Source organism: Poecilia formosa, unplaced genomic scaffold, assembly GCF_000485575.1.
Source record: "Poecilia formosa unplaced genomic scaffold, Poecilia_formosa-5.1.2 Scaffold164, whole genome shotgun sequence".
Classification (NCBI taxonomy): Eukaryota; Metazoa; Chordata; class Actinopteri; order Cyprinodontiformes; family Poeciliidae; genus Poecilia; species Poecilia formosa.
Genome location: NW_006800103.1, coordinates 1,268,500 through 1,292,650, shown reverse-complemented (window position 1 = coordinate 1,292,650; position 24,151 = coordinate 1,268,500). Strand labels below are relative to the sequence as shown.

General features: G+C 36.3%; 2 protein-coding genes and 1 long non-coding RNA gene across 4 annotated transcripts in view; 1 reads left to right on the top strand and 2 right to left on the bottom strand.

Annotated features, from left to right (window-relative positions):
- The first annotated feature begins 630 nt into the window (after positions 1–630).
- Positions 631–7,298, top strand: LOC103146650 (uncharacterized). Its single transcript, XR_477160.2, has 3 exons — positions 631–1,151; positions 5,294–5,441; positions 6,926–7,298. It is a non-coding gene; the product is annotated as an uncharacterized LOC103146650 (long non-coding RNA).
- A 6,457-nt stretch (positions 7,299–13,755) lies between these two features.
- LOC103146649 (interferon regulatory factor 2-binding protein 2-B-like) lies at positions 13,756–19,408 on the bottom strand. 2 transcript variants are annotated; one of them, XR_001663704.1, is made up of 3 exons: positions 18,449–19,408; positions 14,285–17,065; positions 13,756–14,241 (listed from the first exon to the last, which is right to left on the bottom strand). XR_001663704.1 is itself a non-coding variant. In XM_007564653.2 (2 exons), exons 1-2 carry the CDS (start codon positions 19,161–19,163, stop codon positions 16,401–16,403), a joined length of 1,380 nt encoding a protein of 459 aa, XP_007564715.1. In that variant the 5' UTR covers positions 19,164–19,408; the 3' UTR covers positions 13,756–16,400. The 2 variants fall into 2 exon arrangements, 1 of the variants encoding a protein (XP_007564715.1); XM_007564653.2 differs by having other exon boundaries at positions 13,756–17,065.
- Positions 19,409–22,825: 3,417 nt separating this feature from the next.
- Positions 22,826–24,151, bottom strand: part of LOC103146648 (P2X purinoceptor 3-like) — an 11,723-nt gene continuing 10,397 nt past the window's right edge. Inside the window, exon 12 of the mRNA XM_007564652.2 lies at positions 22,826–23,985. Within this exon, the coding sequence (XP_007564714.1) occupies positions 23,866–23,985 (120 nt within the window). The 3' untranslated portion in view covers positions 22,826–23,865. The remainder of the gene's footprint in view (positions 23,986–24,151) is intronic.

The window sequence follows — 24,151 nt, the reverse complement described above, 5'->3', positions numbered from 1 at the left end:
TAAAGAAAACTTCTATAAGTCTTTTAAAACAGTGTAAGTCAGGGGTGTTCAAAGTGTGGCCTGGGGGCCATTTGTGGCCCTTGGACTGATATTTTGTGGGCCCCAATTGCAGTTCAAGAATGACACAGATTTGTTCGCTGAATATTTTACTTTTAATCAAGGTGAAATTATTACAGACATAATTTTCCAATAATGTTCTCTTTACAATCTAGCTTGTACTATAAGTAGAACCAGGTCTCTACAGGGACTTTTACTGATCATTTATTAGACTCGGCTAAATAAAGCCAGCATTTTAAAAGTGACTCACATCCAGTTCAACCGAACTAAAAAAGAATTTGAAACCTATCAATCAATCAAGTTTATTTATATAGCATATTTCATCAACCAGGCAGTTTGACGTGCATTGACTATTGTGTTGGTTCTTTTGTCAGAAATGTTCTTCAGGTGATAGAAGGCTGACTTTGTCAATTGTCTTTATGTGACTCTGAAGGTTCAGGTCCATCACTACACCCAGATTTCACACCTGAAAGTTCAATGATAATAACTTCAGTTTTGTTTCTGTTCAGATGGAGAAAGTGATGGCACTCTCTCTTGCTCCTACAAAAAAAGTCAGGCATTTTTATTTGCTTGATCTTATTTATTTTTTCTTGGCTCATGACGTTTGACTACGATTTTGCCCCATGTGACAAAAGATTTGGACACACCTGGAATCTGGTTTCAGCTGTGAAATCCCCAAGTTTTCAAGTCCATGAGATGGCAGAGTTTTGTCTGCAAGCATCACCAATCCATCCATGAACCATTCTTTGAACCATTCTTTGAACTGTTCTTTGAACCATTCTTTGAACTGTTCTTTGAACTAATTCATGGACCGTCAGTAGTACCAGGCATTGTGGAACTGGCTAAGTCTGTTCCATGATTGGCTTTTTGTCCTCCCATCACTCTCTGTTGCTATCAGAAATGCTGAGTTGACCCTCTTTTTTTCAAAGGCCCCAGCCCTGCGCTCACCCTCCCAACCAGAACAGTTTGCGGCATCCTATTATTCCACATAGTTGTTTTTACATCCTGGCTGAACTTTCCTGTGTGAGAGGATCATATATGTGTGTCTGCAAGGACACCAGGGGCATAACCTAACAAATGTGTGGGGTCAATTGGTAAGGATTTCTCTCTCTTCCGTTCTTTGTGTGTACGTAGGAATAAGGTTGTGTACTGACTTGACAGATGGAAGTGATGGAGATGAAATGTGACTTCTTCTAATCAGCTGGCTGACTCTGGATTTTGTTGAAGTGTATTTTGTTCTGTTTTAGTACTAAGATAAGCAAATTTTAATATTACACAAACATTACTTGAGGTGACACGTAAAAGCAGTTTTCAAATAATTTTTTATATTTAGGCCACACCAACTTTGGTGTACGTGGAAAAAGTAATTGTCCTCCATATCTACTGATTGCTTGTGCTTGTCTTTTAGAGCACCATGGGAAACTTTTCTACCTTTTTTATTGGGTAATTGTTTGAGTTCAGCCAAATTGGAAGGTTTTTAAGCATGAATCTCTGTTTTAAGATGACTTTTTGTTGAGGTGGATTTGCTGTTTTGCTACAAATTATTGTCCTATTGTGTTACTTAATGTGCTTCAGGTTAAAGTCACAAATTAATTAATAGTTTTTTCAATCAAAAAGTCATCCTGGTTATCCCATTCACATTAAAATGGTTGAGTGTCGACATTATATTTTTTCTAATTTGCTATCTTTGGTTTATGCCAAATGTAATCTTTCAGAAAGTTAATATTTTTTCATAGTTTGGCACAATCAAGTTCTCCTCACCAATGGTTGCCATTTTTCTCATTTGCATAGAAATGCATTTTTAACACTTAATGACTTTGTTTCTCTTCTGTTTTTGTTAGATTTTTTTCAATCGCGGTCTGATGTGTAGCTTTTGAAATACTTTAGTCTACTTTGTGTTGTCAAAGAGGTTCTACTGAAGTTATTTATTCATCTAAATCTGCCCGGTTGTAGATAGGAAAACTGCACCTGAAAATTGGACCAATCAAACTTAATTAATGTCTGAGTAAGTGGGCCATTATATTTCTACAAAGATCTGGATAGCTTTTTTAGAAGCTCTAAAAATGTATTTATAGTGGGAAAGTGCTACTAAAACAACGAAATGAAGAAAATTCAACTGTAAAAGCTTTGAATTATGGATCCGAGACGTTGAGTCGCTGAACTCGATCCTTTTGTTTAGATTGTCAAATAAGAAGGTGAGCTAGAGAAAGGGAATGAAGCAAAGCAAAACTGAATATTCACAAGAAGAAGACCAAATGTAATTTAAAATGGTTTTCTGCAGGAAAACAAATGACCAATTTGTGAGAAGAAGAAGGTTTCAGGGAGATAGTTTGATGAGGTTTACACAGGAGTCAAAGAAAGGGAGGGAGTGAGCGGGGGTAGCAGGTTCAGCAGCACAAACAATGTTACCCTCGCTACATTTAACATCAAGCCCAGCAGGCGACAACAATGGCATCAGCAAGGCCCTTCCATCTCTAAACATTGCCAGATTTCTCTTTGGCTGTTTTCAGTGTGCATTACAATAAAAGGGAGGTTTTTCTGTTTTTTATTGTGCTCAGCAGGTAACAACTCTTGCAAAATACAAAGGTTGGGCTGCAGCAACTTGGCAACCAGCTGCCAGTAAAGTACAGTGCCTTGAAGAAGCGTTTCCGATTGCTTTTGTATTTGCTTCCTTATCACATTTTAGATAATCAAGTGCATTTTAATGTTATATTCAGATGACCTAACTTAGTACAGAAAGCTCTTTTCAAATAACAATTTCCACTGCAATTTGATCCATTGTTGAAAATTATTACCTCCTACATCCAATAAAAACTCTTGAAATTAGCAGAGACCACAAAGCTTTGGCTAAAGTTACCGGTGAGTTTTTTTACATGGCTTTTCAGAAATTGTGACCCTCAAAACCTTTTGAATTTAGCCACTTTGGCAGACTTTACAGCATCTAAATCATTTTTAAGTTATTACTTTTGCCACTCCAAACCTTTTGTGCATTTTTTGGGCTTGCTGATGCTTTAGATCATTTTCCTCAGCGCTTGAGATAAATGTCCAATATTCACTTTCATTCAAGTGTTATTTAATATATGACTCATGTCCTGTTTTACGCTTATCCTGTGAATTGTTTTATGTCCAGTTCTATGTATTTAAGTGTTTTTCTTTTATAATTTTGTTTGATGTGGTTGACTGTTCTTTTTGTAATTCAGCTTGAAAAGAGCTTTACAAATACAATTTATTATTATTAACCTTTGCCCAAAACTTTTTTCCTCTTCCTAATGGTTTTAGAAAAATATTCTGCTGGCTCTCAGCAGAATATTGAGAATATTTTATGGCAAAAATGTCATTACATTTTTGCCATAAAACTAAAATTCAGCATATCAGAACAGAACAATGGTGAAATGAGCCTTTATGTTCTGTCTGGTTGTATACTTGTTTTTCCATTTTTGCCCAGTCTCTTTCTGCTGAATCAAAACTGATTTCAGTCGAGGTAAATGAGGCTTCCAGTGCTTGAATGTTGCTACAGATGGATTGAAACCTCCTGGAAGAGTTGCTGAAGTCATTATGGAGTTATTTTGGAAAGGTTCCACTGCAACATTTATCTTCATTTGGCCAGATTGGCTCACATTTTGGTTCCTGAAGTCTTAGAAGTGTCTTTATAGCGTTTCCTAGAGTGATTCTGACTTGTTATCATTTACCCTATGTTGTTCGACAGATTATTGTTTGTACAGGTTTGGTAATAATCCTGTGTGGATGGTGAAACTGGTCTAAAAAATCACAACTCATGATTTTAGAAGTTGGCAGATATGTTTCTACATAGTACCAGATTAGTTTGGAAAGCTTTATTCCTTTCAATAAAACCTNGTCCAATATTCACTTTCATTCAAGTGTTATTTAATATGTGACTCATGTCCTGTTTTACGCTTATCCTGTGAATTGTTTTATGTCCAGTTCTATGTATTTAAGTGTTTTTCTTTTATAATTTTGTTTGATGTGGTTGACTGTTCTTTTTGTAATTCAGCTTGAAAAGAGCTTTACAAATACAATTTATTATTATTACCCTTTGCCCAAAACTTTTTTCCTCTTCCTAATGGTTTTAGAAAAATATTCTGCTGGCTCTCAGCAGAATATTGAGAATATTTTATGGCAAAAATGTCATTACATTTTTGCCATAAAACTAAAATTCAGCATATCAGAACAGAACAATGGTGAAATGAGCCTTTATGTTCTGTCTGGTTGTATACTTGTTTTTCCATTTTTGCCCAGTCTCTTTCTGCTGAATCAAAACTGATTTCAGTCGAGGTAAATGAGGCTTCCAGTGCTTGAATGTTGCTACAGATGGATTGAAACCTCCTGGAAGAGTTGCTGAAGTCATTATGGAGTTATTTTGGAAAGGTTCCACTGCAACATTTATCTTCATTTGGCCAGATTGGCTCACATTTTGGTTCCTGAAGTCTTAGAAGTGTCTTTATAGCGTTTCCTAGATGATTCTGACTTGTTATCATTTACCCTATGTTGTTGGACAGATTATTGTTTGTACAGGTTTGGTAATTATCCTGTGTGGATGGTGAAACTGGTCTAAAAAAATCACAACTCGTGGTTATAGAAGTTGGCAGATATGTTTCTACATAGTACCAGATTAGTTTGGAAAGCTTTATTCCTTTCAATAAAACCTACATTCGAAAATGTTAAATATACACACATATATAACACAGTCACTAATATATTTATTAGCTTATTAAATGTAAACATTGGCAAACATTCCTGGTGTTAAAGAATACATTCTCTCTGCATTTGTGAAGAATCGTCACATATTTAAAAAAAAAAAAAACTAAAGAAAGAGAAAGGCAAATACATAAGAGCATATATTTTTTTAAACTTAATTTCTGATAGACCTCTCAGAAATTTAATTGAATACCTCTATGACAAACAAGCTGTTGCATTTGTGGATGAAACCTATAGAAGTGCCAACAAAATGTTATTAAATGTATTTGGATGATGTTGGGAAATCTGAATGTGCACAAAGTTCAAAATAATTAACTTTTCTTCCTTGCTGGAAGAGCAGCTACCTTTATGTATGAGTGAAAATATGAAAACTATAGTGAATTACTTTGCAGAATACATATAATTGGACATGATTACATTGTTGCTGTATTAAAAAGTTGTCTTATAAATTGCTTGAATGTGGATTTAAGAGGTTAGGTATTAGATATGAGTGATTGCCTGTGACTTCTTGTTCCGGCAGGTTTCCCAAAGGGACTCTACTGAGAAGCTGGCTCACCAAGTCACGGCCCAGATTGCTGCTGCTGATTGCAGGGTTAAAGAGGCCCCAGGTGACCCTCATGAGGAGGAAAAGGATGAAGCGCACAAAAGTAGCAAAGGCCACGTAAGCGGTAAATATGATTTATGTTGCATGATGAAACGCAGAAGTCCATACTAAGAAATATATCCACAAACTAAAAAAAATAAAAAATAAAAAAACTGGCTAAAAAGAGAGAAACATGCCCAACTTTACAATTTCTTGTTTGGACTTCCTTAATTCTTTTCTCTTTATAGATGTGCTTATTTCTGCAGTAAAATCAAATCAAATGTAAATATATATTTTGGATTTCATGATTAATTTGTTGTGCCTTATTTCTGTCAAATTAGCATTGATAGCATTCATGACAGATTACATGGCACCCTCCACACTTATTTACATTAAAAATGTGCACTTTATTGCATTAGCATTATCTTTATTGCATTAGCATTATCTTTATTGCATTAGCATTATCTTTATTGCATTAGCATTATCTAACATTGAAGACATTTTGTGCACATTTTTTGTTCATAGAAGTATTATATCATGTCAACAAATACCTTCTTCTGTTTGTTTGTTTGTTTTGTTTTGTATTTGTTTGTTTTTACTAAATGAGCACTATACTTGAAACAAAAATACCCCAGATTTAGTTTATTTCTGGCACCAGAAGATTCAGATTTGATTGGACTCTAGTATAAACGTAAGCAGGCCAGTAAACCACAGACAGGAATGCGCATACAGCTGGATTATTTCAAGGATTTGGAACGTAATTCCAAATTATTCATAGAAATGACTGGAAAATTCACATATTCTCTGATTTTTTTTCACATATGGGCAAAACTAAAATGTTATCAAGAAAAAACACCTGGGAAACTAGAAAAACTTTAGTGAAATTGTAGTTGACAAGCTGTTGGCTGATGTTTGCAAAGCAGCCAATTCAGGAGCGCCATTTGTTTTCCTCGGAGCTGATTGGCTGAAACCCTAAGGCGGTTGATGCTAGCTTTTCTGGTAGTGCTAAGTCGGTTTCTACGGTGTGTGATAATGCATATTACAGTATGTTTAACGTTTGAAATATTGAAATAGGTCGTTGTAAGTGTTTTTAGAGCAATTATCAAGTGTTCGCTGATTTCAGCTATTATTTGGTGGTTGTAGATTCTTAATCCAGTAAAAACCCGGGGATCCAGTATATTCTGCTCTGAATTCATTTCAGTGGTTTCATTGCGGAACAGCTGCATGCACATCCACAGTAGCCTCTCCAGAGTTACAGTGGAATAAATTGAAATTTGTTTTGTAACATGACAAATTGTAAAAACGTATCAAGGAAAACATTTTTATGCTATGATACGATTCTGCTCTTGCCCAAAATTCTACCCAAGCATCAAACAGGATGTTTATTTTGTTAACAAATATGCCTTGCTTCCCCCTAAAACTAAACTTTTAGTCTCAATTGTAATGCCTCTTCCTCCTGTGGCTTGCTGTTTGAATTGGTATTTTTGCTTTTTGATAATTTCTACCTGCTGCCATTTTGCTTTCATGCAAACAAAATGGCAGACTTAAGTGTTCACTCTTTTCTTCCAGAACCTGCAGCCGAATGCCCCACTTCTACTGAGTTCTTGACAGTGCGGAGTTGCTTATGGAAATCAAAGGAAAGGACAACCTTTGCGTAGCATAAATGCTCCAAAAAGAACTAAAATGCAAGAAATGCTAAACAAAAGGAAGACAGAGAACGAACTGAAGAGATTGAGATCTCCAGACTAAATCAGAAAGCTTTCTTGACCACCCATTTCTGTTTTGACTCATTGGTCACTGTACAGACTGTGACTTTGTACATCTTTCCTATAGATGTGTTGGTAGATCGCCCCCGCTGCCGTTTTCCTAGTTTAACTCTATCTGGTTTGAGTTCGTAGGCAGCTCAAACTAGTTACTGATTAAACTCTGTATGTTTAACCCACCACTGTCTCACATTATTCAGTCAATGCTTTTCAAATAGGAATTACTTCACTGCATGATAATGCTTTGCATACCAGTCACTACAACTAATACTGCTAATACTACTACCACCAGGCCTGATAACTAGGAGAAAATTAACTTATATTTACCATTTTGCGCTTGAATCTTTCTTCTTTCATATTCTTCCCCTGCTGTCTCTTCCATATTATTATTTTAATTTTTTTAATTTTACTTCACCAGGGTGCAGATAATATCCTTCTATAGAAGGCTAACAGTGACATAAATCTCCAAAATTAATGTTATTTAATTCATTGTTACTAATACATTTTAAATATTGCCTAGATATAAATAAATATTTTTTTCAATATATTTTAAAGATATCAATTTATTACTTGGAGTGATTAAATTGGTGAATCAAATTATACATATTAAAATCATACATACAAATGTAATTATGTTTTTGTTTCCAGTGATGCAGAACATGTGATGCAAAATCATTTAAGCCTACTACATACTAATTACATTTTCTATAGCAGTGCTGCTTTTTAATTTGAATTTTAATGTATTATTATTATTATTATTATTATTATTATTATTTAGCATAAAGAGAGATTAAAGCGTAACCAAATCAACCTTCCTTTGAGACAGCTTAGCTCCGCCCCTTGACAATTTTTGAAAAATTCCACCAAAGTGGGCGGAGTCAAGATACACAAAGGGGTGTGACTTTGTGCAGCGATGAGTGGAAGGGGTTAAGCAGGGCTATGATCAGAACAAGAGAAAACACTTTTGCCAACTTAATGATTTGTAACTATATTTATCAACTTTTCGGACCCCTCTAGCCACTTTATTTTCAAAAACGCAACCAATGACAAATGTATTGACTTTTTTCTCTCCTATTGGAGACTTTTGAGACAACAGATGAAATGTCTAACACAATGGAAAGGAGTCCTATTCCAACCTGTGTTCACATCTGCAAATTAAATACACATGCAAAGCTGAGAAATGCTAATTGATCAATAATCACACTCTTACAATTCCAATTACTGACCAACCCGAGGCATCTTTCTTACTGAGATTCTTTTATATTTGAATGCAGTACTCTAAAATAGACATCCACCAAACTGTAACATTGTAACGAATAACAAAAATTGACTGCAGTACCAACCAGTCAACCCAACGAGGGCAGCTCTGAGACAATTTTAGGTCAAATGTTGCAGAATTAAATAAATTTAGATGAAAATGTAGCAGAAAAGACAGCAATCTATAAAGCTTATGTAAAAAAAAGAAAGAAAAAAAGAATGATTATTTCGAATTGTGTTACTCTTGAAATATGCAGCACTAGATCCATTACAATTTTCACAGTGTTGGGCCTTTTTCACATATTAAATTATGGCACTTTTGAATTCCCATACAGAATGGTTGATCATAACATTGTGTTATATGTTTCGATTTGGCCGGATCTTCCTTTAGCTGTTGAGATTCAGCAGAATCTTAATTTTATTTAAATCTGTTCACCTTCAGCTACAGATCCAAACATTTCCCATTGAACCTGTTGTAAAACCTAGTAAATATACAAAACATATTTTTCACGAAACTGCTGTTTTTGTTATTAGAACAAAGAACATGAAGATGAGAAGTCATTTATAATGGACCCGGAATAACTCAGTTTGTCGCCCCCTGTTGGTTGCCATGACTACTAACATTACTAATACAAATACTAATACTACTACTAATACTACTAATGGCGCTTCGGCTACTATTTCTAATCAAAATAATAATGATAAAGAAAAATAATGCCATAGTGTATGTAAAAAAAATCAAAGATGTTAATGGAAATATTATGTGCATTGCATGCACTCAAATTATATTTGATCTTTAAGTTTTTTTTTTGTGAAATTATTGCTTTTTTCTCTCTTTTATTTATTCCTCAAAGGAAATGTCTCACAAGAAAATATAAAGTTTTAATTCATTTAAATTTTGTTTTAACAATTTGTACCTAAACAAAGAATCATTACTCTTATAATTATCAGACAGCATGTCAATAATTGAGGTTAGTAACTTTTTCTGGCTTGTTAATTGGGATAGACCGTGCATTTTTGATTTGAATAAAGAAATGAGATGCTCACACAGATTGGGATGATGTTTTAAGCTCAGATCGATATGCTTACACTCTTTTATTTCTCTTATGAGGAAGCTACTTTCATCTGGAAGTGGAAATATTAAACAAATTCAATTAAACGCTTTGTGTAATTAAAGGTATTTTAGGCATTTATTCAGACTGGTAAGTAAAATAATCTTATCTGCTGTGACTTCAAGAGGATCTCACTGTCCTGCATTCTCCATGTCATCTTTTGTGCTGTAACTATGACTAACTTGAATAAAAAGTGACAAAAGAATAAATTGCAGGCCAATTTTGCTTCTCTTCTAAAAAAAATATAATAATTCATGTAGTTCTGTTACATTTCTGTTTACAATAAGACTGAAAATAAATGAAAAATTTGGAAATGCATATCAGAAATCTACAGTTAATGCAAAGGCACTGTGAAGATCTATGAAATGTAAATGTTTACTATGTTTACTCTGTTCTTTTCCTCTTATGCCAAATAAATTGATTTTTTGGAGGTGTGGACATTCTTCATAATTTATGAAACATTTCCACATGCAGAAGTCACTGTAAAATAAATAATATCAGTTCAAATGACTCCAGATAAACAAAATAGTCTCATGAGACTCAATATTTGGTTCTCCAGTATAAATCCACAGCATCATTTTGAGGATTCACACGTTTCAATGCTAATAAAATAATTACCTTCCCTTTATTTATATAGCACAGATTTTCAGTGTCAAGGCATGAAAACAATTTGATCCAACTGATTCAGATACTCTTGCAATTTTTACTCACCATTATGCAAAACAGCAATTAAGCAAAGCATACTTAAATGTAGAGCGCCCTCACTTTGGAATAACCCACCACCAGATCTTTTTGGAAAACATTTAAAAAATATGTTGATTTGAAATAGGATGAGATTGACTGCATCTTATAAATATGTGTTGTATTTGACATTTTTATTATTATGACTTTTTTTAATTTTATGCTGTCATAAGACCATGGTCTTATCAGGCCACAGCCCTCACTTGCCCCCTTCTAGGAGCGCCCCTGCATATTCAAGCTCTTTTAATATTAGAACATCTCCAGGGTGCAAACTTGGCATGAACTCCTTGAACAGGATCCAAAATACAAGTCTGACCTGGACCTGGGAAATGCTTAAAAAAGTAAATTCAGGACTTTAATCAGCAATATGTGATATTTTCTTACAAATCTACAGTTTTTGGCAGAAATTTACTCATCTGTGGCTAATTTCTTTCCCCCTTTCATCTCCGATGACTGTAATACTCCATCCTACCATTTCTACAACAACAGAATAAATTTAACTGTATTGAATTTGCAATTGTAAAGGGCAGGAAAAGAGGGAGAGAGAAAGCAACAAGGATCAAAATGTTAGTTGGGTCTCGGGGTGGGGGGGAATTCTCAAAATGTATTAGTTTTTTTCTATCAAATTTTTAACTTTTGGAGCTCAGAAATATAAAAGTTTTTCCTAGAAGATTTCTGAAATCATTCTCAAAATTTCAGATTTTTTTTCTTGTGAGTTTTTTAAACATTTGGAGCTCAGAAATCTACAATTTTTTTGTACAAAAATTCTTAATCTCAAAATTTGTGAGCTTTTTCCTTGCAAATTTTCAAGTTGGAGCTCAGAAACTTCCAAGTCTTTTATAGAAAACGTCATAGATTAATCTAAAACATTATGAGATTAGTCTCAAAAGTTTTGTTTGTTTCTGGCAAATTCTCAACTTTTGGAGCTCAGAAATTTAAAGGTTTTTCCTAGAAAATATCTGAATTTCATCTCAAAATTTTTCTTGCAATTTGTTTTTTACTTTTGGAGCTCAGAGATCTCCAATTTTTGTAGAAAGAAAATCTTATATTAATTTCGTCTTTTCCAGACTGTGTTTTCTAGAAAATTTCTGAGCTTAATGTACCTTACAAGGTTGACCTAGAAATTTCTGGTGGTATTTTCAATTTTTCATACTTTGGATCTCAAAAAAAATTTCTAGAGAATTTCTGAGCTTAATGTAAAACCTTATAAGGTTGATCTAGAAATTTCTGGTGGTATTTTCTTTCAATTTTTCATACTTTGGATCTCAAAAAAATTTTCTAGAAAATTTCTGAGATTAGTCTCAAAATTTTTTGACCGAAATTTACTCCTTTTTTTTATTATTTCTGGCCATGGTTAGGCCCCTCTTGTCACTTACTGGTAGGAATCCAAATAAACTGTCACGATCCCAACGCAACGTTTACACTCCCACGTGAAAATCACTGCGCATAGCTGCAAAAGTACTACAACCATACATACATCTTTGAAAATCAGAACCAAAAGTAATGTCGCAAGTGGCTTCTTAATGGTAAGTCAACAACCAAGCTCTTTTCCAGTAGGTAAAAACAACTGACTGAACATACCAGAGCTCTGCTTGGGTTGCTAGGCGACGGCTGGGCTTGGCCGGGGTTGCTAAGTAACGGCGCAGTGAGTGGAATGTTACTTATCAGAAGGTTTTTGACAGAGGTGTGTAAAGTAGCTAATAATTGTACACAAATAAGACTACTTCAGCATATTTTACTCAAGTAAAGAAGAAAGCAGTCATCCAAGAAATTACTCAAGCCGGAGTAAAAAAAAAGTATTTGGTAAAAAGGATACTCAAAAACACCAACTGATCAAAACATCAATCAGCTAATATTCAATAATTACATCATTAAACGGACGAAAAGGTTATGTGGAAATGACGTTAATTTTAAGGACCAAAATGAAAATGTATTTTGTGATACAATTACAAAATTAAATCAGGCAAAATATTTTCTTCCAAATCAATTATAAAAATGATGAAACATTAACAAAAAATTTAAGGTTTGTGACTGGTTACATTTTAGTTGACTTTATTTCATTCAGTGAAGTTAGTCACTGAATGAAGCATCCAGAAATTTCACTTAAGACTATCAATACTTCATAATACAGTAACTCATGTAAAAGTAAAGCATAGTAAGAATACTCTTAAATAAATAACTGTGTAAAAACTCAACTGCTTATATTCCAGACATAAAAGACATGAACTTCTTGCCAAAAACAGCTGGGTAGGTTTTTATTTTAAGTGCTTGAGCTGTTTTTAGAAGTAGTTGTGACCCAAATGGGTGTATAAAAACGTGCAAAATGTGAATTTTGTACAATAGGTCTCCTTTAATGGGAGGCAAAAAGAAAAAATAAGTACACAGAAACAAGATAATAGGGGGTAATGGAAGCACATTTCTGATGAGGCAGCAGCATTAAAGAGCATAGGAACACTTTGGATGCTTTAAAAAACAGTTATATGGAAAAACCAGGCTGCTGAGTCAGCTGTCGCCTTAAGAGCGCTCCAGCAGACCACCGCCGCTCTTTATGACATAACTGTTGTGGCATTTTCATTGGAATAATGGCACGAAACTCAATATGTGACAAGCCTACAATTTCTTAAGCTGAATGTATTAGTCAGCAATGCTGAGGGAAAAAAGGAAGAAAACCTGCAAACTGAAATGAGAATATAAAATAAATCCTGGTATCACTGTATATTTGAATTATTAACAAATTATCATCACTTATAACCCTAGAATTTTTCTTTCATCACTGCTGATTCAGGCAATTCCTGGCTTCTCAAATACATTAAACAAATTAACTCACAGACACTTGATGTGGTATTAAAGATCTGAAATTGTATTTGGCTTTTATTCCCCATTAAACAAGTGCATACATTTACAGCTTGGAGCATATTTTATTGACTTTTTATTTAGTTTTTTAGTCAAGTGCTCAAATTAGTAATTTTCGAGTACGAAGAGCCGCTCTCTGATAAAAACACAAACAGATGTGATAGTGAATGAAAAGTACATACCAATTCATTTTCAAGCATAAACACAAACTATGAAAAAATTAGGGCTTGGCGATATGGCTTGAGAATAAAATCCGATTTTAATCACTTTTGTTTATAAAAAAAAAGGAATTACAAATATTCTACACATAATTTGATGCTGATGTGTTTAAAAATTAAGTATTTCCTTACTTGTAAAACCAGTAGCAAATAATTTCATAAGATGGTCAAATTTCTTCATTTTAATTTTCTCTCAGTTTTTGTCTAAGAGTTTTGCTAATACTACATATTAATTCAGGAAACAGCGTTTTTTTCTTGTACTATTTCAACTTTATTCTCCTCTTACTACAACTGTACTCTTGTAATATTACNTAAATCCTGGTATCACTGTATATTTGAATTATTAACAAATTATCATCACTTATAACCCTAGAATTTTTCTTTCATCACTGCCGATTCAGGCAATTCCTGGCTTCTCAAATACATTAAACAAATTAACTCACAGACACTTGATGTGGTATTAAAGATCTGAAATTGTATTTGGCTTTTATTCCCCATTAAACAAGTGCATACATTTACAGCTTGGAGCATATTTTATTGACTTTTTATTTAGTTTTTTAGTCAAGTGCTCAAATTAGTAATTTTCGAGTACGAAGAGCCGCTCTCTGATAAAAACACAAACAGATGTGATAGTGAATGAAAAGTACATACCAATTCATTTTCAAGCATAAACACAAACTATGAAAAAATTAGGGCTTGGCGATATGGCTTGAGAATAAAATCCGATTTTAATCACTTTTGTTTATAAAAAAAAAGGAATTACAAATATTCTACACATAATTTGATGCTGATGTGTTTAAAAATTAAGTATTTCCTTACTTGTAAAACCAGTAGCAAATAACTTCATAAGATGGTCAAATTTCTTCATTTTAATTTTCTCTCAGTTTTTGTCTAAGAGTTTTGCTAATACTACATATTAATTCAGGAAACAGCGTTTTTTTCTTGTACTATTTCAACTTTATTCTCCTCTTACTACAACTGTACTCTTGTAATATTACAACTTTATGCTGGTAATTAAAAAAAATAAATTTTAGCCTTGCCCGAATATTTTGTAGTAGAGTTAAGCTGAATTCAAAGGCCAAATAAAAAGAAGTTGTAAAACATGCTTGTCAAACAAGATGGCGGCCTCAGGCGTACTGACATAATTCTTAACTACGGAAACCCAAGGAGCAGATTGGTTAAAAAAAAATAAAAAAAATCCAGATTTTACAAAAATTAAAGCTGCAGTATGTAGCTTTTATAAAAAGTTTCTTTTTACACTGTTGAAACATTTGTTAAAATTGCCAAGATGTGGTGACAGTTTCGTATGAGACAGATAACCTATGAAAAAAAAAAGTGCTAGCTCGAAACAACCAATCAGAGCCAGAAGGCATGTCTTAGCACCAATTACATGATTGCTCTTTGCTCTGCCAGCAACTAGCAGATCCTGTTGTGAACACTAAGTTAGTTAGCAAACGATAAACGGTTTTCCTGTAATGGTAAGTTGTTTCTCCACTATTAGCACATTGAGTGGCATACATGAGAATGATTGACAGCGCTAAGACCCTGCTCCTGGCTCTGACTGGCTGTTATTGGTGCATTTCTTCAGACAGCAGTAGTAGCTCAAGGAGGAGGTGGAGTAAATCGATCTTTTCACAGATTATCTGCCTCATGTTAACAGTTTTGATACACATGTAAAAAATATATATTTTATAAAAGTTACATATTACAGCATAAAATCGATATATCACCCAACCCTATCCACCTTATTCCTGAGGGGCTTATCGGGGAAACGATTATGGGTGTTACTTCCAGCGGCTAGCGGAAGTAGCAGTATTTCATTGAAATTTCTAGTTTATTTTGCTAGTCTATAGTCATGATGGAAGTTACAGCTCTCTTTTCGGTTATAATACAATATTTAGTAAAACTTGTTTAGGGACACACAGTCTGCTATCAGAGAGCTTCTCAGTACAGACGATCGTAATTGTGAGTTTAATTACGGGGAGCGACAGGAACACGATCGTTACGTTTTGTAACGGAATGACCGTGAGTTAGTGCTGCTAGCAGTTCGTTTCTCTGAAGAACTGACAGTAACAAAGAGAAAAGCAGAGAAGCTGGTCAGAGATCTGAGCTGCAGGTTTGTGCCAACAGTATAAAACACCAGAACTACACAATATTAGTTTGGTGTGATGTGAATTTTTTTCGTTTGAATTTAAATAATAATAAAGTTCATGATCTGAGTATTTATCATGATTGGGCCAGGAAAATTTATTTATAAGACAAAATCAAAAATCTGGGATAATTTAGTCCATCACAACCAGAACCTTGAGGTTCTCTGTTGCTGAGTGTCGCTGCAAATCAGTGGAGAAATGACTGCAGCTGCTGCTCTCCAGACCGTAATACGGAGAATCTCCCCACTGGACTAGAACCGAACCGAATTACACATTAACTTGTTATAGAAAGCAACTTGACACTGGAAAGTGTCGTAAGATGCCCTTGTGGAAGTCGGGAAACTGTTGTGCTGTTCGTGGCTGTTCTCTAATAATCAGACAAAGTTTAATTTGTGGCTGCAGCAGGTGTGTTTTGAACGTGCTCTCAAAACAAAAGCAGCAGTTTTCATTGCCTACCGACAGATACGCAAACAAAAATAATTTGGCTAAACTTGAAGAGAGAACCCAAAATGCTTTATGTGTCCTCATTTCATTGTGTGGACAAAAAGCCAAAGGAAGAAAACCTGCATCTGCATCCGAAGCAACTGAGTCAGTGAAGTAGCTACATATGCTAGTGCAACTTGAAGAAATTAGACCATTTCTTCAAGTTGTCATCCCTCCCTGCAGTAGATGTAGGTTGCAGTAAACCAATATTCTCACATTTAAGCTTTGATAGCTGGTGTTCCCACATATTTTATAGCCTAATAGCTCTCACAAAAGCCGGTTAGCGAGTTGCTAACATGTAAACAAATGGCGTTTCCGGTTAGCGGCGGAAGTCACGCCCATAATTCACGCAAAGCATAATGGGGCGTAGGAATAAGGTGGATAGAACAAACTAAAACAGGTTCCTCGCACTGGATGTTGACAAACGGGTCAACTTGTCGACTGACTGAGCTGGACGTCGGGTAAGTTCAAGGATCTCTCTCTTTTTTCACCCTTATATCTGCAGCCAAGATGGTGGTAATCTCGCCCTGCATGAAGGCCCAGGGCACGTTGGAGCCAACTAGCGGGCACCGCTCCCCGCTCGGACAGTACACCTCCCCAGTGGCACCCTGCTGCCTGATGCTGTCGCACGAACAGGGGAAGCAGAACTTATGGGCGGGAACAGATGGGCACTGGACGAAGTGCGTGTCCTCCAGCCGCTCGTGGCACAGAGTGCAGCACAGTGGCGCGCCGCCGGGCGCCGCAGAGGAGTCTGAGAGGCTCTGTAGCGGTGGGGGATCCATGCCGCTGGATCCAGGGGGCGCAGACCCCTCCCTTTGAGGTGGTCTCCTCTGGGAAGAGGAGGAAGGCGACGCGGGGCTGCTGCTATTCAGCCTGGCAGCCGCCGCGGCGTCTTTGAGCGAGCCGGCGCTTCCTGCGTTGTCGGTGGCATGGATGAGCGCCGCCATCGGTGACCGGACACTCTGTGAGGTGGCAGCTTCAGTAGGGTGGGGTGATGCAGCAGCTGAAAAGCTTGGCAGAGAAGATGACAGCCATGGCTGGCCCTCGCTGTTGTTCATCTTGGTGCCGCTGCCCTCACCCTCTGGCTCCGGGGAGGCTTTTCTCTTTGCAGGCCGACTTTGCTTCCCTCGGTCTGGAAAAGAAGATTCAAATGATTAAAGGTGATCTGTTATGCTTCTTTGGACAAGTCAGGATAGCTCTATACAATATACAAAACATATTGATCGTATATGTTTTTGCATAAAATCATTAGAATGAGATTTTAGTCTGCTCAGTTCTGCCTGGTTTGAGCTCCTTTCAGGATGAGCTGTTTTATGGCCTAACGTCACTTTAAATCCAAATAAGCTGCTGCTGGCCACGTCCCCAACTCAACTTTACACTCACAAGTGAAAAAGGCTGTGAATGGCAGAAGTTGAGTCTCCTGCACAACCAACAAGAACACAGCAAATGGTTTCTGGATGGTAAGTCAACATCCAGAACACTTGACTTTTCCAACATACAGCAGTAAAAAAGCTGACCAAACCTGCTGGAGCTCCGCTTGGGTTGCTAGGCGATGGGGTTTCTCTGGCTGGGGTTGCTAGGTAATAGCGTAGTGCACCAAATATGACTTACCAATCTGGAGGTTTTTGAAACGGCTCATTTTCCAGACACCAAAAAACATTAACTTATTGCCAAAGAATAGCTGGGCGTTTTTTCTAAGACTAAGAGCTTGGGCTGTTTTTAGAAGCAGTTGAGACCCAAAGGGAAGCATAAAAACCTGCATCATGACCTGTGAATCATAGGTCACTTTTAATAATCACTACATAGGTAACAGAGTTCATGCAGTTAAGCCAACTCAAATTTAAGACTTTGTAAGATCTTTTATGACCATTATAATTCAAATTTAAGACCCATATCAGAAATGCACAACAGAAATTGATATAATTAATTTTTCAGAGGACAAAAGGAGTTTTTTGTGACTCTTGGCAGCATTTTTGTGCTTTTCACAGAGCTAGATAGCTGGCTAGTTAGCTAGCTGGGAAGTATTAGCAGGTTGTTCACAGAACGCAGTGAGTGAAGATGTCTGCACGGACTCAAACTTTTGTTTGATAGAAAACTCCCGAGACAAAAAGTCTACACAGATTGAATAGTCTTGCTATTTAAATTGCTTAAAATTTAAAAAGACAGGATTAAAAGGAATTTGCAAGTATACTATGTAAAAATGTTTGTTGTGTTAGCATAGTTGCAACATGAAGAAGCTATGACATATTTTGTTTAAGCTCACTTTGTTCACAAACACATGCCAGCAGGCAAAGGCTGAATTTTTTTTTTAGAAATTATTCTTGATCAATCGATAGTTGAAATAATCGCCAGCTAATTAAGTTATCGATTAATCGTTAACAGACTCAAAACAAAGACGTTTGCTTTAAGAACATATTCGGTGCACTAATTAAGCTAAAACTGTACCAAAAAAAGGATTAAAATGCCTGTAAATACGTTTTATTCCAAACTCCTCGAGCATAAAACCAACTCCTACCTGTTTTTGAAGAAGTGGCGCCAGCCTCGTACGCCATGATCCGCTGCATGGCGGCGTGGTCCTTGGTAAACCGTCCGTCCTGCAGCGCCATCAGGTCCCTCACCGTTTTGCCTTTGCCTCCCCACTCCTTGTGGCTTTCTGACATGTCCGACATGCTGTCCGGCCTCTGTTTGTCCTTCAGCTCCTCGTGGCGCTTCCCGTGATCCACGGGACCCGAAACGACCAGACTCATCTGACCTGGGCGGCCGTTAAGCGGGTGAACAGCGGAAATGCCGCCGTTAACCAAAGGCACCAGACTAGGAGGAACTGAGCTAGTCCTGCGGGAGTTGGAGAGCTCAGGTGGATCGTCGGACTTTGGATATCCGTTCGGGATGGGGAAGCCGTTCGTCTGCCTGCCCGCCGGGTACTCCACACCTAAACGGGGTGGCCTCTCAGACAGCGGGTATCGGTCTAGAGTTTGCGGCGGACGGGAGCCCGGGTCCGAGGCGTGGTGGGACTTCCCCGGGCCGATAGAGCGGCCCTCCGGGAAGCCATGCACCCGTTTCAGCTGTCTTGTAGCCTCTATAACAAACTCGATTCGGTCGGCGCCCTCATAATTGACACATCCCCGGCAAACGGCCTCGGTAAAATCCCAGATGATTGCCCAAGGCATGCGGGGTAAATCGCACAAATAGCAGGACTGTCTTCTGGAGGCAGCAACCGCCGCGGAAGACATGTTGTAAAAGCCCCGGAGACAACGCAGAACTATCCAAAATGTCCGTCTGTTTGCTTCTCGCCGCTGAGAGACACAACTAAGCAGCTGTGAGATTCCGAGTCATCAACGAGCAGCAGTGAAATACTCTCTTCGGGGCCATTGTTAAGGTGTCTGCTGCGCCTCCAAAGCGCGGCTCCACGCTTACTACTCCGCTCCAGCTCCGAAGTAGAAACGTGACGTCAGCACGATCCTCCGCTAACACCTTCTTTTCTTCTTCTGTTTACTGGTTTCTTCGACGACACCTCAGGCGCATGCTCAGTGTTGTTATCAATTGGTGCGCCTCATTTTATTCTTAGATGAGCAAATCGAGAAAGGAGGAAACTTTTTCCATCTGTCCAGCCACTGTGGCATGCCACGGAAGCCCCCTTTCAGATCCATCAGTGGGAGCTGCGAACCCATTCACTTTGACCATGACACCGATGAGTTGTTTTGATGTAGAAAGTAAGGGATAACGTCAAAGAATCGACATAATATGATGCATTCCATTGTTGTGAGTGTAAACACTCATAGTTTATGTTTCAGTGTTGCACATTTTGTTGATGGAAATTAGTGAGCTGATAAAATCAGATGATTTTGACAAATAATCTCGGGTCTCGTCGTCCATTTCGGAGGAAAGCTCATCTCACTCCGCCTTTTTAGTATTCACTCCCGATTGATCCACCGGTGAACTGTTAAGGAATACACCCATTGTTAAGGAGAACGTTCAGCATCCCCTCCCCCACGCGAAATGGCAACGTACAGAGGGTTTAATTTAAATAAATAAATATTGCATAGCCCTTTAAAATAACCACTAGGTTAACTATTTAGTCTTCAATGTCTTGTATAAAACTTTAATACATATTGATTGTTGAAGTTTGTGTTCCCTCCATTTTATTTATTATAAAATAGAATAGAATATACTATATTGATCCTCAAGGGGAAATTGATTAGATATCAAATTAATTAACAAGTTAGATATTAAATATATTTTACTGTACAATGTGGGATATGTCCCAACTAAACAAGAATAATTCTTTTTCTCAACAACAATGAAGGCATGGTCCATGAATATTTAAATTGGGACAAAAAAATAGTTTTAATTCAAATTTTGTTCAAATTTATGACTCCAATTTGGACTCTGCTGAAGTTACATATATTTAAATGTATTTTTCTTAATGTTTTTACTATGCTGTACTTTTTTAATTTTCCTTGAGTAAAACATGTTGAAGTTTTGCTATTTTACCCACTTCTGCATGGCGGTGATGTCACAGATGGCAAAGAAAGGAGATAAGAGGAAAAGAAGACTCTTTGTTTCCTCTTACCTTACTTTACTTTAACCTCCCTTCCTTGTCCCAGTTCTCATTGCAGGCCTGCAGGAAAATGTCGGCCAGCTGCCAAGAGGGAGTGGCTGTGGAGTTGCACACAACTTTATTGTGCCAGAAAAATCCACTCAGGCTAGACAGAGGGACTTTTTACAAGTTCACTTTTTGTTTACACACTCTCTAAGATCCTCTCCCAAGTTGAGCTTCATAACTCAACTTCTCTGGCTTATTGCTTGTCAAGAACTCTACTGTCATGGCGGCAGAGAGAGGAAAAGAAAGGAAGGTGTAGATCGCCAAGTATGACTCACTCCAGTCGGCCAGATGTGCCACATCTGCAGCCATGATGACGAGTCTGCGAGTTCTGTGCAGCAGAAAAGTTCAAACACATTACAGAGATGTTTGAGATAGTCTGTGTGATGTTTTTCCAGGAGCAAAGATGCTTCTGAATAAAATAAATTTGAAAAAAAAAAAAAAGATCACTGAGCACCTTTTCTTTCAGCTGAGTTTCCTTAAATGGAAAACTTTTTAAATAATTTGAATAATAAACTGAACTCGACTGCATTATTTGATAAGGATCAACAAGAAGGTTTTTTATTATTATTATTTAGCTATGGAAGCTAAATAAAAAGGCATTCACTAAGAAAGTCTCAGTGAAGTGACTATTGTTAACTGCAAACCCTCAGACATGACCTGGTGGGCTGGTCTGTCAGTAAAACCTCCTTTACGGGAAAGCAGAAGAGGACAGCAATTGATTTTTAGACCGTTGCTGAGGTAGATAAGATCAGGGGATAAGATCAGCTATCAGCTGATTACTGAACTCACAAAATTAAGAAAATCTACACCAATAAATTGATTGACATCACAAATCTGGGACAAACTTCCAGAAAATTCCAAAAACAGAGGAGACACTGAGCTCCTTTAAATCGAGGCTAAAAACCCGCCAGATTAGATTTGCTTTTAAATCATAACAAATTAAACATTGACCAGCATTTTTACAGCACATGATAAAATGTCATGTCTACTACTGATTTCACAATTGGTGATTGTTCATGTTATTTTTATGGGGGTTTTTTTTTACAGTGTAGTAGTCATACAGAAAATTACTGATGTAAGAATAAAACAGCATTTGGTAAACAATCTACTAAAGTACTGAGGAACTGATCAAATGGACCAAAGTGTAAAAATATGTGGAAATTTGGGGTATTTTATGGACCAAAATGAAATAATTCATATAAATAACATAATTACAAATGATCAAAAACAGGCAAAAGAAAAAAAAAATCAAAATAATTTTTTTTCAATATAAAGCATATTTATGCTTTATATTGAAAATTTATATTTATATTGAAATATATTTAAATTTAAATATTTTAAATTCACCTGTAGTTGTTGTCAGCTACATATATGTAGCTGACAACAACTACAGGTGAATTTTGGTTAAAACATGTTTGTTCTTTAAGTTACTCACAGCGGGTAGAGAATCAATTTTACTCAAGTAAGAGATACTTCATAATAAAATCATTCAAGTAAAAGTAAAAGTAAAATATACGGTGCAGTAAAAATACTCTAAAAGGTCATTTTTTTTCAGAAGGTTATTCAAGTAAATGTAATTGAGTAAATGTATTACAGCCCACCTCTGCTGCTGCTGAAATGTGCTACACAAATCAGCTTGACTTGACTTTAAATCAGTGAATACCAGGCAGAGTTCTGGTTTCAGGCGGATCCTCATCTACCTAAATGCTCACTCTGTTTTTCCTGTGTCGCTCCCTTTGTGCCTGTGCTTTTGAAGGAAGGAGCGAAAACCAACTCTGCTGTTCCCATTCGCATCCAAAATGGCTGAGATCTGACACCATGTGAAAGAGAGACTTGGCTTCTCTCAGAGGGATCCTGTTGCTGAGGTAGAAAATAAAATAACCTTCATTCAGTCTGAGCACCAGAAAGACGTATCATCGTCGTCAACATGGCAACAGAAGAGGTACAAGTTGAGAAAGTGGGATAATCACATTCATACTTGTGGTATATAAAAACTTTTTTTTTCATGATCGATTATCAAATCTTTGTCTGTGGTAAAAGAACCCACTGAATTAAAAACAAACATGTTTTAACCAAAAATTCACCAGACACAGAAACACACCTGCAGTTTTTGTTAAAGTCTGTCAATAAAAAAAATCATAAATTAGTTTAACAAGTGGTGAAATTTATATAATCTCCTGGTTGTTTAAAAAATAATCACAATAAATCATGACCTGTAGCAAAATAGACCGGAATTCACTTAAGGAGATGAAAAACGAGCATTATGAAAGAAAGTAAACACACATTGGAGATTGCAAAAGCACTTTAATTTTGGAGTCAGCGGTGTTTGGACATAATGGCGGTTCTTAAATTTAGAGGAAAAAGACAAAAGATTACAGTTTTTTAAATGAACAAAAGCTCTAAGTATTCCACCAAATTAATTACAGAGTGGATCAATGACAAGAATAAATGTGGAAGGATACTTGAAACTAAAAATAAATAAATTTACCACTTGACAATGTTTGACAAATTTCTTGGGAAATAAATAGTTATTCATTTCTGCTTATCCATTTTTTACATGTTTCCACTCATGCTCGAAATGTCAAAAAATAAGAGAAAAATTCATAATCACCTTTATTCACCTTCACAAATAAACCGTATTATATGTTGTCAGAACTACTCCATTATTTGTTTGTAAGAAGATTATGTTTTTTTATTATTTTTTTGCTGGAATGAATGAAAAATGTCTTTTAAAGTTTTTATTTCTTGATTTTGTCACAATTGTATTAAGAGGGACTAATGAGGGAGTATTTGGGGTATCATCATAAAACAAATTTACAGTCTATCTTCATGCTCTTGTACTTAGACACATACAGTTGAAACCAGAAGTGTACATACAGTGACACTACATTAGTAGCTCTACATTGAAGTTATCCAGAGGAACAACTTTTAAATCTAAAACTTATTTAGATTGTACTGGAAACACAGCTTGTCAACGTAAGAATAGTTTTGGTGATTCTAGCTGACCTTAAACAAGAGAAGTTTAGTCTGATTTAGTTTCAGACAGTAAGGAGAAAAGAAGTGTATCTTTTTATCTGTTATATTCAATCGTCTGATTGCAACTATACACGTATAAAAGAATAAATTATTACAGAGCAGTGAACCAGTTGTTTATTGCTATCATTTCTATGGGGTACCAAAATCATTTTTTAGACAACTGGTTCAACAATCCTCATGCAAAGACAGCCATGCTTTTATGCTGCATTCAGTTGATATATTTTTGTAATTTTGATGTTCTCAGCCTTGAAAGAGGCTATGTGATTGAAACCACCGGGATATTTTCTGTTTATTTAGCTGAAATGGTCAATAGAAAATGCCCCAGAGTCACTGGACTTGAAGTGCGTATGTCTGAGTGACAGCTGGGAGTGATACAAGCCGTTGCTCTGGATGTCCAACGGATTGTCGGAAACCTAGAGTAAAAGACAGAAGGAAAAACTCAGCCTAACTCAAATTTATTTCTACATCACATTTAAAAACAACGCATGTTAATCAGGTCAAAATACAAATTACAAGCAGAAAACTTTTTTTTCCCCAAAGGCATTCAGCCTACATTAACTCATGATGTTAAGGTTTTAT